The 16,298-nt window shown below is 32.6% G+C and overlaps 1 protein-coding gene across 4 annotated transcripts in view; it reads left to right on the top strand.

The window, feature by feature from the left end:
- The window catches only part of TP53BP1 (tumor protein p53 binding protein 1), a 125,678-nt gene that overhangs the window by 14,234 nt on the left and 95,146 nt on the right, over positions 1–16,298 (top strand). For all 4 annotated transcript variants that reach the window (XM_074289426.1, XM_074289425.1, XM_074289423.1 and 1 more), the window contains exons 10-11: positions 121–215; positions 15,104–15,303. In XM_074289426.1, coding sequence (XP_074145527.1) covers positions 121–215; positions 15,104–15,303 — 295 coding nt within the window. The remainder of the gene's footprint in view (positions 1–120; positions 216–15,103; positions 15,304–16,298) is intronic.

Genomic DNA, 16,298 nt, shown 5'->3' with positions numbered 1-16,298 from the left:
GAAAAGGGAAATAATGACTGTGCCAGAATATTCTTAGTGTTGTTTGTTCAAGGTGTTTTTGCTGTTAGGGAAAAAAACTCTGATTGTTAGTAAAATAACCCATTATCTTTGTCTATATAGGAGTTCACCAGATCCAGTTGCTCCTTCACCAGATGTTTTCCAACCTACTCCTTTTATTGTTCCTAGCAGTCCAACAGAACAAGAAGAAATAAAAGGTCAGAACTTTTATTTATATATTTTTACCCCAGAATAGTTTTGGACTAGAAGAAGGGACAAAAACTTTTATAGAGCCAGTGTTTTAAATTTCTTTTTAAAATGCCAGATGATGATGATTCATGCTATCTTTTCCTAAGCTCTAGTCTGTCTCCAGATGTCTTCTGGACATTTCCAATTGATGGTCTCATGTTCATTTCAAGCTCAACATGTCTTAAGCCCATTCATCCTAATTTCTCTATTTAATTTGAGTATAAGCCCATTCATCCTAATTTCTCTATTTAATTTGAGTGTAACTTCATTCTAGTTATTCAGCTTTACTAATAATAGTTATCCATGACTCTCAACTTTCCCAATACCATCATCTATCAATTCATTTGCCAAGTCTGTTTGATTGTGCCTGCACATTATTTCTTATATCTTTTCCTTCTCTCTACTTAGACCACAGAAACCCTAATTTACTATTACCTTCATCTTTCATGACTCATCTATTACTCTAGTCTTTAAACATTTTTAAAAATTCAATTTTATTTTCAATTTTCAATTTTGTCTTCTACCTCCTCTCCCTAATTCCTTGAGAAAGCAAGAAAAACAAAGCCATTACGGACATGTATAGTGAAGAAAGCAAATTCCTGTTCTACTCATATCATTTAAAAAAAAAAAAAAGAAGCTTTATTTTGCACTCTAGTCCATCACTTTTCTTTCTGCATGTGGTTTGCATGGTTCATCACAAGTTTCCTGGAATTATTAACCATTCTATTGCCTTGATCAGAGTCCTTAAGTCTTTTTGAATTGTTTGTCTTTACCACAACAGCTTTGATTTCCCTTCATCTGATATTTCCCTTCATCAAGCCATCTTCCATATAGCTACTAAATTGATATTCTTAAAGCCTGACCATGTAATTTCTCTCTTTAATAAGCTTCACTGGCTCCTTTTTACTTCCAGGAAAAATACAGACTCCTCTCTTTTGGCATTTAAAGCTTTTTCAAGATTGATTATACACTACTTCTCTTTACTTACTATTTCAGCCAAATTGGCCTTCTTCTCAGTCCTTATCTACAACATTAGATCCTTTGTCTTAAAGCCTTTGCAGAGGCTTTCTCCCATATCTAGAAAATTTTTCCTTCTTCATTGCCTTTTTGAACTCTAATTACTTTTATGGCTTATGGACAATGCCACCTCTTGTAAGAGGCTTGTCATTATTCTTTCCCTGCTGTTCTAGCCCTACAACTAAAATTACTTTGTGTTGGTTCATTTTTGTGCGTGTTGTTTTCCCCTAGTAGAAGATAAGCTTTATGATTATCTTGTTATTTTCTTTGTAGTTCCAGAGGCTATCATAGTGCCTGGCCCATAATATGTGTGTAATAAATGCTTGTTGAATTTAATTCAGTTGCTGGAATTTTGAAACCAAATATCCTTACTTTAAATCCAGGGTTTGATTCTCTGGTCTCTGGCTTCCTCTTTAGGTATGAGACTGGTATTGATGCTTGTACATATGTAAAAAATTTGAGTTTTTTTTAGGGGGAGTATCATTTCAAAATTTAACTCCAGGTAGACCTTTTGTTATTGTTGTTGTTGCTAAACACCAATTTGATTTCTTTCTTTCTCTAATTGATTGTTTACTCAAGAAATACTAGTAAAACATGATTGTCAGGTCTTAAAAAAAGGTCAGTGTCTTTTAAAAAAAAATCTTACACCATTCCAAAGCTGAATTAAAAAATAAAGTTCTCTGCTAGACTTTTTTTGGGGAGGGATGAGGACCTAGGCAGTTGGGGTTAAGTGACTTGCCTAGGATCACACAGTTAATAAATATTAAGTATCACAGGCCGGATTTCAACTCAGGTCCTCTTGACTCCATGGCCAGTGCGTAGTCTGCCCACTATGCCATCTAGCTGCTCCTAGGCATTTTAAAAGTGCTTTTAAAAAAAAAATAGTAAACTTAACCATCAAGAGAGCATCAAAATATCATTAATACAAACAGAATTTTTAAAAGCTTTGTACATGACATCTTAGACTTTTGTTATTTATATGTTTTTTAAAAGTTGTCTTATTTCCTTCTGTCTTTTTTTCTTTCCTGGGTATTTTTCAAGATTTTTTTGGTGTTAGTTTTTAATTATAACTTTTTACAAACTCATGGTCAGTGTATATCTTGTTTTCATTTTGCTGTCTTTATGGAACATCAGTTTTGTTTCCTCACAGTTCTTTGTAGTTTTCATTGTTGTCATTTTTTAATCATGGGTTTTGGATAGAGTCTTTGCCTTGGGTTTACTTGTCACCTGAGGCATTTGCTGTTTGAATGATGATGGATAAGTCACTCAAACACCTTGAGCTTCACTTTCTTCATAAAATGGGGGTGATGTGGTGACTACTTTACAAGAGTTATTGTGAGGCCTAAATGAGCTAGAGTGTAAGGTGCATAATAGACTTTAAAGTTTTATGCAAAAATTTCACTTGCTGTCATAAGGTAGTAATATTCCATTCTATTTGTGTATTATAGTTTGTTCAGTCATGTTTCATTCAGTTTTTTACTACTTGGAATGTTTTTGCTTAATAACATCTTTAGCACTTAAGTCTGATAGAGGAATCACTGAGACAAAGGGTATTTGACAGCTTTATGAGTCTTATTGTGTAATTCCATATACTTTTCAGAAAGAGTTGCTGTAATTCATGACTTGACCAGTGGTATTAAGAAAATTTTTTTCTACAGCCCCATCAGCATTGAATTGTATAATTTTTAATTGTTTTTTTATAGTTGAGTGATTCAGGGGTCTTTCAGTTAGTGGAATTTAATTTGTTTTAATATGCATTTTTTGGCAGAATTTGAACACTTACATAGTTATTGATAATTTTAGGTATTTTAAGTCTGCTTGTTTCTATTTTTTTTCCCTGAGGCAATTGGGATTAAGTGACTTGCCCAGGGTCACACAGCTAGGCAAGTATTAAGTGTCTGAGACCAGATTTGAAATCAGGTCCTCCTGATAGTTCTCTATCCACTGCCCCACCTAGCTGCCCCTGTTTCTGTTTTTTGATCAATAACTTAGGGAAGTATGGTACTTAAGTTTATAAATGTATATTCCTTATAGCTTTTAGATTTAAGACTTATAAATTGTTGATACTTATGTAATATTTTGCCAATGGTATATATTATAGATTTATTCCTTATTTTACAGATGAGTGAAATGATTGAAATGATTTATCCATGGATATGGGTAGTAAGCATAAGAAGCATGATTTAAATCCAGGTTTTCTTTTGATTCGAATTTTAATATTCTTTCTACCACATTATACTGCCTGTCTCATTTTGGAAATGTTTGCCACAAAGATTCTTTTCCTAGTATTTTTGTTTTATTTTATTCTGAATGCATAGTTGCACATGAATTTTGACACATCAAAATGTCTGCTTTCTATATTGTATGTTCAATCAAGAGTTGATAGCATTTAAATGTATTCATTTGGTATTTGTATATATTTTTTATTGATACTTAACACTCCTTTTTCTGTTTATCTGTGTCATCATCTGTCTTAGAGTATAATTCACAGGAAAAGATTATTCACATAAGAGCAGAGCAATGCCTTGTATAGATAGGATATAGAATTTGATAAATTCTTTTTAATGATAACAAAAAACAAGACGATGTCCTACAATATGTAGCACAATGACAATACTATCACAAAGGTTACATGGTAGTTCCTTTTCTCTGGCGTACCAAATTGAAATGTAAGGAAAGGGTCCCTTAGTTTGGAGGGAGGGTGAGGAAGGGAGAGAAAGAATTTCCCAAGTATCTTATCCCATCTCCTTCCTTTGCAGTTATTTAAACAAATTTACTTATTCTTGGAATATGTTTATTACTGTCTCTGCTCTTCAGAATCTTTATTTTCATCTAAAACTCATTTTAGGTTTGTTCTCTAAAATTTTAACAAAAAATTATTAAAACAGTTGCCTACCTTTTCTTTTACTTTCTTCCCCTTCTGGCATAAATTCCTGTTAAGTATCTAGCTATAGACTCTGTATCTCTGTGAAGTGGTAAATGGTAGACTTTGTTCCAAAATTTGTGACATCAATTCTATGTTACTTATCTGCTCAGTACTTGAAAAGTACTCAGTACTATAAGGGATCTAACAATCTTCTCTACATTTTATATTATTTTTTAGGACAAGGAAAGAAAAAAGCTCTTTCAAAAAAAAACTTTTACTTTTGGCTTTGGTACCCTTTTTTATTTTTTTAAATGAATTTTATTCAAGATTTTTGTCTTGTCAATCATTTCAGAAAATACCTCATCTTTTTTTCCTCTAGATTAAATTCTCCCTTGTAAAAAGAAAAAACTATTATATAAAAACATCCAATAAAGGGACTGTATCTGGTAACATTTTGCCCTAATCTCTCTGTTGTTAGGAAAAAACTGTTTGTTTATTTGTTATTTATTTGTTCGTTTGTTTGTGCCTTTTTGGTGGTTTTTCACTTAATTTGATCTCTTTTTAGTGATATTTATTATTATTATTCTTTTGATTCTGCTTATTTTTACTCTGAATTAGTTTATAGAAATCTTCTGGGTTTGTTTTTTTTTTTTTTTTTTTTTTTTTTTTGAGTTTCACTTGTCATGTCTTATTGTATGTAATATTCCATTAAATTCATAAAGCATAGTTTTTTCAGCCACTACGCAATTAATGGACAGTCATTTTATTGCTAGTCTTTGCTATCACAAAGAGAGCTGCTATGAAATTTTGGTGTATGATGAATCTTTGTTTCTGTTTTCTCTTTAATTTTATGCATACTATTGGGATTGCTGGGTCAGAGGCTATAAACAGTTTTGTCACTTTTCTGGTATAATTTCAAATTAATGTCCAGGCCAGTTTGATCAGTTTATAGTCCACCAATGATGTATTGCCTGTCTTCCCCATAGTCTTTCTTATATTGATTTTTTATATTTTTTGACATCTTTGCCAATTTGCAAGGTATGGGGTAAAAACTCAGAATTGTTTTATTTAATATTTCTCTTAACTTTAGTAATTTGAAGCATTCTTAATTTGCAATTTTAAGGAGTTTTTATTCATATCCTTTGGGGGATGGCTCTTGTTTATATATTTATGTTAGTTGCATATATATGTCTCTGTGTGTATGTATAAATGGTATGAGACTTATCGTAATATATGAAACAAATATTTTTCCTACTTGACAGTTCCCCCTTTATTCTCTCCTTTTGATTTTATTCATTTTTGTCCCTACTGTTTTTTTCGCCCAACTCAAAATGTTCTCTTCCCAATTAAATACAAAAAAATAACAAATTCCTCAATACATACCTGCATAGTACAGCAAAACAAATTCCCATGTTAGCTATGTCCAAAATATATATATCTATGTATTTCGAGCTCCTCCAGTCAAGAAATCAAGGTCATTGTTTTGGACTTACGGTTTGTCATTACGTTGATCAGAATTCTAGTCTTTCAAAGGGGCTCTTCTATATAATGTTATTACCATATGAATCATTCTCATTATATTAGCTTTATTCTGCATTATTCATAAATGCTTTTCCAGTTTCCTCTGAAATTGACTATTTTATCATTTCTTAGGATATAATATTCTATCACATTTATATAACACAGTTTGTTTCACTACTCTCCAATAGGAAGATACCTCCTCAGATTCTAGTTTTTGGCTACCATCAAAAGAGCTGCTATAAATATCTTTGTACATATAGAAATCCCTTTTCTATTTCTTTGATTTCTTTGGGATTATAGGACTATGTAGTAGTGTTATAGCTGGGTTGGTGGGTTGAATGGTGGGTTGAAAGTACACACAGTTTGGTAATTTTCTGGACTTAGTTCCAAATTGCTACCTAGAATGATTGCATAAATTTGCAGCTCTACCAATAGTGTATTTGCATTTCTGTTTTCCTATAGTCCTTTCAACATCTGTCATTTTCTTCTTTTAACTGTTTACCACTCTAGGTATGGGCAGGATCTTCAATATGTTTAATTTGCATTTCTCTAATTGTTAGGATTGTTGATAGCTTGAATTTCTTCCTCTGAAAATTTCTGCTTCTGTTTTTAAACTAAATATCAATTAGAGAATGGTATTTAGTGTTATAAATTTAAATTGCTTCCTTAGCTATCTTGGAAATGACACCCTTATCAGGGATACTTGTAGCAAGGTTTTTTGTTTTTCCAGTTTCCCATTTTCCCTTGTAATTTTTATTATATTAGATTTGTTATACAAAAAAAATTTTAATTTTATATGATCAAAATCATCCATTTAACTTTATGTGATCCTTTCAATCAGTTTTAAAATTATGAGCTCTTTTCCTTTTTGTAAGTAGGAAAGGTATTTTTTCTCCTTGTTGTTCTAATTTGTTTTTAATGTGACTTTTAAAAATATTATGTATCGGGGGCAGCTAGGTGGCGCAGTGGATAGAGCACCAGCCCTGAATTCAGGAGGACCTGAGTTCAAATCTTATCTAAGACACTTAACACTTCCTAGCTGTGTGATACTGGGCAAGTCACTTAACCCCAGCCTCAGGAAATAAAAAATAAATTAAAAAAAAATATTATATATCCATTTGGAGCTTAATTTGATGCAAGGTATAAAGTATTGATAAAAATCTAATTTTTGCCAGATTCCTAATTCTTCCAACAGTTTTTATCAAATAACAAGACCTTTCCCCAAGGAAAGGTTTTTTTTATGTTGTCTACCTAATCTGTTCCATTGGTCAACTTTTTTTCCCTCCCTTAATCAAATGGATTTCATGATTACTACATTAGACTATAGCTAGAGATCTGGTACTGCTAGATCCCCTTTTTTCCCCTCTCCTCCCCAAATGACCAAATTTTTCTTCAAATGATTTTTTTTTTTTTTTTTTTTTTAGTTTTAACCCTAATCTTAACTCTTCCCTAAACCATTTGCATTATTAATCTACACACCTTTATATAACCCACCTCATTTTATTCCTTCCCGCTTTATTTATTATAGATTTTGGAGGGCGCTATATCCTCCTCCTTCTTCTTCTTTTGTTTTTTTGTTATACCCTTGTATATGTGTGTGTGTGTGTGTGTGTGTACTCTCCCCACCACATTTCTCCATTTAACCATTCCCGATGTGAGTAAGTTTTCAGAACTACCAGCTGTCCTCCCCTTCTAATTCTGCTGGGTAAGTTCTTGCTATTGGACTCTATTTGTATAGCATACTTACTGTTTTTACCTTTCCCTAGACAGTTTTGCTTTTTAAGAGTCACATCATGCTCAGCATCACTCCAATTTTTCTTTTGGACTACCCAGTTAAGTAATATCAGTCATAGGAATATGGTTTTCTTGGGTTCAGGTTTGTTTTAAACTTGAAAATCTGACAGTTTGTTGCTGAATATCATTTTTTTTTTTTGTTCGACATATTTAATTTTGCTGGATATAATATTTTCATCCTCAATCCCAGTTCTTTTGATTGTTGATATTTAGTATTCTAGGACCTGTGGTTTTTTTATTGTAGCTGATGATAAGTCCTGTGCAATTCTTATTTTAGCTCCAGCATATTTAAATTTTTTGTTGTTGCTGCTTGTAAAATTTTCTCTTTGATCTTGGGATTTTGAAATTTATCAATGATATTCCTACATATTTTCCTTGTGGATCTTTTTGAGGTGGTGATTGGTGGATTTTTTCTATTTCTACTTTCCCTCTATAACTTCAGAACACTTTTCTTTAACTATTTTCTGTATTATTGTGTCAAGGCTTTTTTTATTTTTGGATCACAGCTTTCAGGTAGTCCAATTATTTTTTATTTTTTCTTCTTGATCTGTACTCCAGATTTGTTGTTTTTATTGTAAGGTGTTTCACATTTTCTTCTACTTTCTCATATTTTAATTTTTATATTTTGTTTTATTACTTCTTTATCCCTTAAATTTCACTGGCTTCCCCTTGCCCAATTCTAATTTCCAAAGAATCATTTTCTTCTTTAAGACTCTGGATCTCCTTTTCTAGTTGGTTGACTTTCTTTCATAATCTTGTTTTTTTTTTTTTTTTTTTTTTTTTTTTTTTGTTTGTTTGTTTGTTTTTCCTCAGTCTCATTTGATTTTTTAAAGTCTTTTTTTGAGTTATACCATAAATTGGGTTTTTTACTTTGGTATCCTCTGAAGGTGGTTTTCCTGGTTTTCCCTATTCTCACAGTAACTTTTTATTGTTGTTTTATTGTTGAGTTCTTTCTCCTTTGCTCATTTTTTTTTTTTTTTAAATAAATAAGAACTTATAAGTGCAAAACCCTTTTGTCCTGGGGTGGGGATGATGGTGCTTCTCTTGGCTCTACTATTTATATACTCACTGGGTGTGTTGGTTCCTTTTTATCCAAGCCCACATTTCAGCAACACAGGTGGGCTTGGCATTCCTTATGAAAAGAGGTTCCCTCAATCTTCCCAAACTCAGACCCCCTACTCCCAGTGCTGTCAAGGAGGTGAAAGTTCAACTTGAGGCTGTCTCTATACCCTAGGCTAGCTGCAGGGCTCCCAGTTTGCTGTTTCATAAAGCTATCCTGAATGTGTATATATTTTATACTATTTAAACCTCTGTTCTGGAGTATATCCTTTTTTTTTGTTTGTTGTTTGAGTTTTGAATAGTATTTTATTTTTCCAAATATATGCAAAATTGGTTTTCAACATTCACCTTTGAAAAACCTTGTGTTTAAAATGTTTCAAGTCCTCTCCCTTTATCCTCCTTCCTAAAGCCAGCAGGCAATTTGAGATACATTAAACATGTGCAATTCTTCTAAATGTATTTCCATATTTGTCATGGTACACAGGAAAAATGTGATCAAAAGGGGAAAAAACACAAGAGAGAAAAATAACCAAGTGAACAAGTAACAATAAAAAAAGTTGAAAATACTATGCTTTTATCCACATTCAGTCTCCATAGTTCTCTCTCTGGATGCAGATGGCTCTCTCTATCACAAGTCTATTGAAACTGTCTTAGATCATTATTGAAAAGAGCCAAGTCCATCACCATTGATCATCATATAATCTTGTTACTGTCTACAGTGTTCTCTCAGTTCTGCTCACTTTACTTAGCATTAGTTCATGTAAGTCTTTCCAGGCTTTTCTGAAATCAGCCTGTTCATTGTTTCTTATGGAACAATAATATTTCATTATACATATATTCCATAATTTATTTAGCCATTCTCCAATTAATGGGCATCCACTCAATTTCCAGTTTCTTGCCACTTCAAAAATAGGCCACAAACATTTTGTACATGTGGGTCTTTTCCCCTCCTTTATGATTTCTTTGGGATACTGACTCCTGGGGTCTTTAGTGCTTCTCTGTCCTAGGACTTTTGTGGGGAACATCCAGCCTGAGGGCCATTTAAGGCCCAAGAAATCATTTGAGCTGATCCTTTGAAGCCAACAACCTCCTATTGCTTGGGTTATTTAAGTTGATAATTTTGTAAGGCCCATGAATGATGTTATAAATATCCAAATAGCCCTTGACAGAAAAAAGGTGGTTCATCCTTATTATAAGAAGACCCCTATTCTGTCTTATCTTTCATCTGTCTTCACCCTGTGGCACAATTTTGTGTGGGAGAAATCTGGAGCACTTGGACTCCATTGTCTTTCCCTGCATGCTATAAATTTGTGCGTATTATCATTTTATTTAAATAAAATGAAATTTTGTTGTCACTTATATAATTTCATAATTTGTCCTCTGACTCGTTTTTAAAAATTATTTAGTCTGCAGTTATTTTTAAATGTTTTCTTTAAAGAACTTATATTGATTATAACTTTTACAGCAATAGATCTGTAAATTATGTGTTCAATGTTTCTGCTTTTCTATATTTTTGTTCAGCTCTTTATGATCCAATACATGATTAGTTTTGGGAAGGGTCCTATATATAGCTTAGAAGTATATAAATTCCTTCCTGTTGCAATTTAATAAATGCTAGAGACCTCTCATTTTTAATTTTTTAAAAGTTTTCCTTAGGTCTTTAACTTATTACTTTTTGGTTCTATGCAAAATCTTTAAAATTTTCCACAGTTGAAATTGTCCATTTTGCCTTTTATGTCGTCTTCTATTTTTTGCTTGACTAACAAATTCCCCTCTTACTATAGTTGTGAAAAATTCCTCTTTCCACTTTCCTCTTTTTTTTTTTTTTTTTTTTTTTTTTTTTTTTTTTTTAAAGAATATAACCTTTTGAGGGAAAGGGACCCTCATGTGCAAAAATGTTTGTGGCAGCCCTTTTTGTAGTGTCAAGAAACTGGAAACCGAGTGTATGCCCATCAGTTGGAGAGTGTCTGAATAAATCATGGTATATGAATGTTATGGAATATTATTGTTCTATAAAAAAACAATCCAGCAGGATGATTTCAGAGAGGCCTGGAGAAATTTACATGAACTGATGCTAAGTGAAATGAACAGAACCAGGAGATCATTGTACATAGCAACAAAATTATATGATATTCAATTCTGATGTGGCTTTTTTCAACAATGAGATGATCCAAGCCAGTTCCAATGATCTTGATGAAGAGAGTTTTCTATACCCAGAAAGAGGATTGTGGCAACTGAGTATGGATCACAACTTAGCATTTTCACTCTTTATTGTTGTTGTTTGGTTTTATTTTATTTTCTTTTCTCATTTTTTCCCCTGATCTGATTTTTTTTTTTTTTTGTGCAGCAAGATAATTGTATAAATACATACTCGTATATTGGATTTAACATATATTTTTAGCATATATTGGATTACTTTACATCTAGGGGAGGGAATGGGGGAAGGAGGGAAAAAATTAGAAGTTTTTGCAAGGGTTAATGTTGAAAAATTATCCATGCATATGTTTTGAAAATTAAAGAGCTTTAATAAAAATAAATTTAAAAAATAATCTAACCTTTTATAATTGAGGTGCATATCCATTTTGAGTTTATATCAGTATATAGTATAAAATATTATTCTAAACTTAATTTTTGCCAAACTGCTTTGTGGTTTTCCTAGAACTTCTGTCAAATAGGGAGTCCTTCATCTAACAAGTGATTTATGTTCTTGAATTTATCACAAACTCTTGGCTACTGTTTTCTTTTTTTTTAATTAAAGAAAAAATTTTCAGTTGTATTTTATTTTCCCAATTACATGTAAAGATAGTTTTCAACATTCATTTTTGTAAGATTTTGAGTTAGGAAATTTTTTGTCCCTCCCTCTCTACCTCCTCCCCTCCCAAAGATTGCAAGAAATCTGATATAGATTATACATGTACAATCCTTTTAAGTATATTTCCATATAAACCATGAAAAAGAAAAAAAAAAGTGAAAATAGTATGCTGTTGAAATATTTTCTTTCTCTGGATGTGGATGGCATTTTCTATCACATTTCTATTGGAATTGTCTTGGATCAGCTCATTATTGAGAGAGAGCCAAGTCCATCACAGTTGATCACCACATTATCCTGTTGTTACTGTATACAACGTTCTCTTGTTCTTCACTTAGCATTAATCCATGTAAGTCTTTCCAGGCTTTTCTGAAATCAGAACAGTAGTTTTCCATTACATTCATATGCCACAGCTTATTCAGCTTTTCCCCAATTGATGGATATCCATTCAATTTTCAATTCCTTGTTACCACAAAAAGAGTTGCTACAAATATTTGTGGGTCCTTTTCTTCTTTTATGATCTCTTTGAGATATGTACCCAGGAGTGACACTGCTGGATCAAAGGGTATGCACAGTTTTATAGCCCTTTCGTCATAACTACAAATTGTTCTCCAGAATTTCAGGATCAGTTTACAATTCTACCAGCGATGCATTAATATATGTGTTCCACTTTTCCCACAGCCCCTCCAACATGTATCGTTATTATCTTTCCTCTCATCTTACTGATTACTATTTTCAATTGCTTCCTCTTCCCCCCGCCCCCAATATTCTTTTCTGTTTCTTAGCTAGTACCAAATTGTTTTTTATTGCTTCATAATGTAGTTTGAGGTCTGGCAAATGCCATGACTTCTACATTGCTACTTTAAAATATTTCCCATAGCAATCTAGTGTTTGACAAACCCAGACACCCCAGATTTGGGGATAAGAATTCACTATTTAACAAAAATTGCTGGGAAAATTGGAAACTGGTATGGCAGAAACTAGGCATTGACCCACCCCTAATATCATATACCAAGATAAGGTCGAAATAGGTTCTTGATCTAGATAGAAAGAAGGATATTATAAACAAATTAGAAGAACATAGGGATAATTTACCTCCCAGAAGGAGGAGGAAGGAATTTGTGATCAAAGAACTTTGCGTGAGATCATTATTGAGCACAAAATAGAAAATTTTGATTATATTAAGTTTAAAAATTTTTGTACAAACAAAACTAATGCAGGGGCAGCTAGGTGGCTCAGTGGATAGAGCACCAGCCTTGAATTCAGGAGGACCTGAGTTCAAATTTTATCTCAGACACTTAACACTTCTAGCTGTGTGACCCTGGGCAAGTCACTTAACCCCAGCCTCAAAAAAAAACAAAACCCAAAAAAACTAATGCAGACAAGATTAGAAGGGAAGCAGTAAATTGGGAAAACATTTTTATATTCATAGCTTCATTTCTAAAATATATATAGAGAATTTACTTAACTTTATAAGAATTTAAGCCATTCTCCATTGATAGTGGCCAAAGGACATGAACAGACAATTTTCAGATGAAGAAATTGAAACTATTTGTAGTCATATGAAAAAGTGATCTAAGTCACTATTGATCAGAGAAATGCAAATTAAGACAACTGAGATACCACTACATACCTCTCAGATTGGCTAAGATTACAGGAAAAGATAGTGATGAATGTTGGAGGAGGTGTGGGAAAAATGGGACACTAATACAGTGTTACTAATATACTAATACTTTGGTGGAATTGTGAATGGATGCAACCATTCTGGAGACCAATTTGAAACTATGCTCAAAAAGTTATCACACTATGCATAACCTTTAACCCAGCAGTGTTACTACTGGGCTGATATCCCAAAGAGATCTTAAAGGAGAGAAAGGGTCCACATGTGCAAAAATATTTGTGGCAGTCCTTTTTGTAGTGGCAAGAAACTGTACACTGAGTGAATGTCCTTCAATTAGAGAATAGCTGAATAAATTATGGTATATGAATGCTATGGAATAACTGTTGTTCTGTAAGAAATGACCATCAGGATGATCTCAGAGAGGGTTGGAGAGACTTACATGAACTGATGCTAAGTGAAATGAGTAGAACCAGGAGACTATTATACACAACAACAACAAGACTATATGACAATCAATTCTGATGGACGCGGCTCTTCAACAATGAGATGATTCAAACCAGTTCCACTTGTTCAGTGATGAAGAGAGCCATCTCCACTCAGGGAGAGAACCATGGGAACAGAGTGTGGAACACAATATAGTATTCTCACTCTTTCTATTATTGTTTGTTTGCATTTTATTTTGCTTCTCTTTTTTTCTTGTGCAGTATAATATTTGCATAAATATGTATGCATATATTGGATTTAACATATATTTCTACCATGTTTAACATATATTGGATTACTTGCCATCTAAGGGAGGGTGTGGGGGAAGGGAGGGAAAATTGGGACACAAGGTTTTTCGAGGGCTAATGTTGAAGAATTGTCCACACATATGTTTTTGAAAAATAAAAAGCTTTATTTAAAAAAATTTATTTCCCTAAAAGCCTTCTAAAAATGTAATGGACTAATTCAAGATCTTCTGTCATTATGGATTTTCAACTGAAAACTAGATGACCATTTCAGTGTCTTTTAGGAATTCTCTAGAGGCATGAATTGAACTAGATAGCTTCTGTGGTCCCTTCCAACCCTGAAATTTTGTCACTGCTGTCTTTATTTCTGGTGGCTGGTATAGTGTCTTGTATTTGGAAGTTACTTAATAAATGTTTATGTTTTGAGACTAGGATGACTTGACATTTCTTTGGGATTTAGTAGTATAGCAATACTGTTTAGCAAGGGTAGATTTTAGAAGGAATATGTAACTGGATTGCTGAGCAAGGTTCTAGAGCAGTTCAGGTTAGGCAACAACTAGGATAAAAATGATCATTTTTTGAAGATTGATTAGGAAGAAGAGAAAGAGGAAAGTAAATGTTTTTTTTTTTTTTTAAAGTAAATATCAAGAGTTATTGTTCTACTTAAGTTCTTTTTTTGGTCTAACACAATCATGTTACACAATAAGGACAGAATGGCCTTTCTTCTTGTAATTTGTCTGACAGTTATTGCTACATCCATCTCAGTGACTTGGAACTCTGGGAAATGATGATAAAACACCAATAGGTACTTTTCTCTATTATGTAATAGGTAAAGTTTACACTGTATTTTGAATCATATAGAGTTAATATTTCTCTTATGTAATAATGTTTTTATACCTGTGTTTTTTTCTGTCGTCATGAAAAAATGTCATCATGGTATATAGGTGTCCAGTTTGAAGAATAGTAAACTTGTTTGCCATTCTTCAAAATGCTTGGCAGTTTACATAGATGTACAAATAGGATACTCTTAAGAGATGCATTTTTAGGCAAAATATTCCCCCAGACTGGGAATGCCTTCATTAAAATTCATTTTAACTTTTTAAACTTGCACAAAGTAAGAGTTTATTTTTAGTTAATACTACTTTGATTTCCAATTAAATTTTTAAAGGAATGTATATTTTTCATCTTGGTGGAAATTCCAGTCATTTTGCCTCTACATTTTTTGTTTGTTCTCACAATACAAATACTAACTACCAGGCACAAGAGTGTTTTAAGTTTTTCTTTTATCAAATGGGGTTAATATACATTGAGGAAGGGGAGTGTCTTGTGGCACACAACATGTTAGCAGGTTGAGTTACTCCTATCCTAAACTTGGGGTGGAATAATAACAATTGCATCAATTGGTAACTGACTCTTGCAGTGTTTTTCTTTTTTACAATCAGATGAGCCAATGGATATGTCAGCAATGCCTGAGGTGGAAGATGATGTTCTAAAGAACTCCCTGGAAGAAGAAGCAATGGAGGTAGAAAATCCTCCCCCTGAACCGACAGTGCTCCCTCAAGCCTCAACACCTGTATCACAGAGCACACCTCTCTTCACTTCTGAGCCACTTTCTGTCCCATCACAGCCTGACTTTTCTCATGTAAGTATTTCCAGGGGCTGCTTATTCCCATTTGTTTCACCATGTGAATCATTTTTAGACCATCATGCTTTGGGGTGGTTGGGATGGAGTTAGGGGAAAATAAGATATGTGCATATAGTTAATGTGCATATTTTCATGGAGATAAACACTTAACAGTTCAGTGCCTTAATTGGTACAGCTTTTAAATTTTAATGCTTTAAGTCATGAAATATAAAAATAAAGGTTCTCAATTTAATCTATCAGTCTGTTCAATTTAAGTGCTTATTCTCTCACAAATTTATGGAAGAGTTATTTTAGTGTTTCTAGAAGAACCTCTGCTCTTAGTATTTCATGCATTTTACTTTGCAGATATTATAATAAGACTTTATATTTAAATTAGCAATCAAGAAGTGGCAAGAATGGGACAACTCATAGAAAGGAATTCCAATTCTGCTATTAGAAATTACATAAAGATGTGTATTTTATTGAAGGGACTTCATCTTGTGTAGACCAGTGGAAAAACAGTGAAAAAACAAAGATGCAAAACTATAGAGACAGAATGAATTTCTTGAAGTATATGTATACATATATATGTGTGTGTGTATATATATGTGTATGATACATATACATATACACACATATATATATACACACACACATATACATATGTATACACATACACACCTATATTTTTATTTCAGTATTTGCAGAATTTATTTTGTTATTAATTAAAAGGCCAACTTTTTTTGGGGGGGCTCATTTTTTCTTTCCATATGTAACTCAGGCTACTGAATCAAGATCATTTGAATTCAGATAGTTATAAAAAAATGAAATTAGCACAGTAGTTATTTTGCAGTGCTTTTTGCAGTAGTACTTTGTGATTTATAAAGTACTGTATGACTATATCATTATTCTCTTCTAGAGATGGTGAAAGTTTTTGATAAAATACAAATGACTTTGGCACTTTGTGATTAATATGCATTTTAATTTGTTGACAAAGAGAGGTAAAATGTGGC

This window comes from Sminthopsis crassicaudata, chromosome 2, assembly GCF_048593235.1.
Source record: "Sminthopsis crassicaudata isolate SCR6 chromosome 2, ASM4859323v1, whole genome shotgun sequence".
Lineage (NCBI taxonomy): Eukaryota > Metazoa > Chordata > Mammalia > Dasyuromorphia > Dasyuridae > Sminthopsis > Sminthopsis crassicaudata.
The sequence above is the reverse complement of the archived record's forward strand: the minus strand, read 5'-3'. Positions and strand labels throughout refer to the sequence as shown.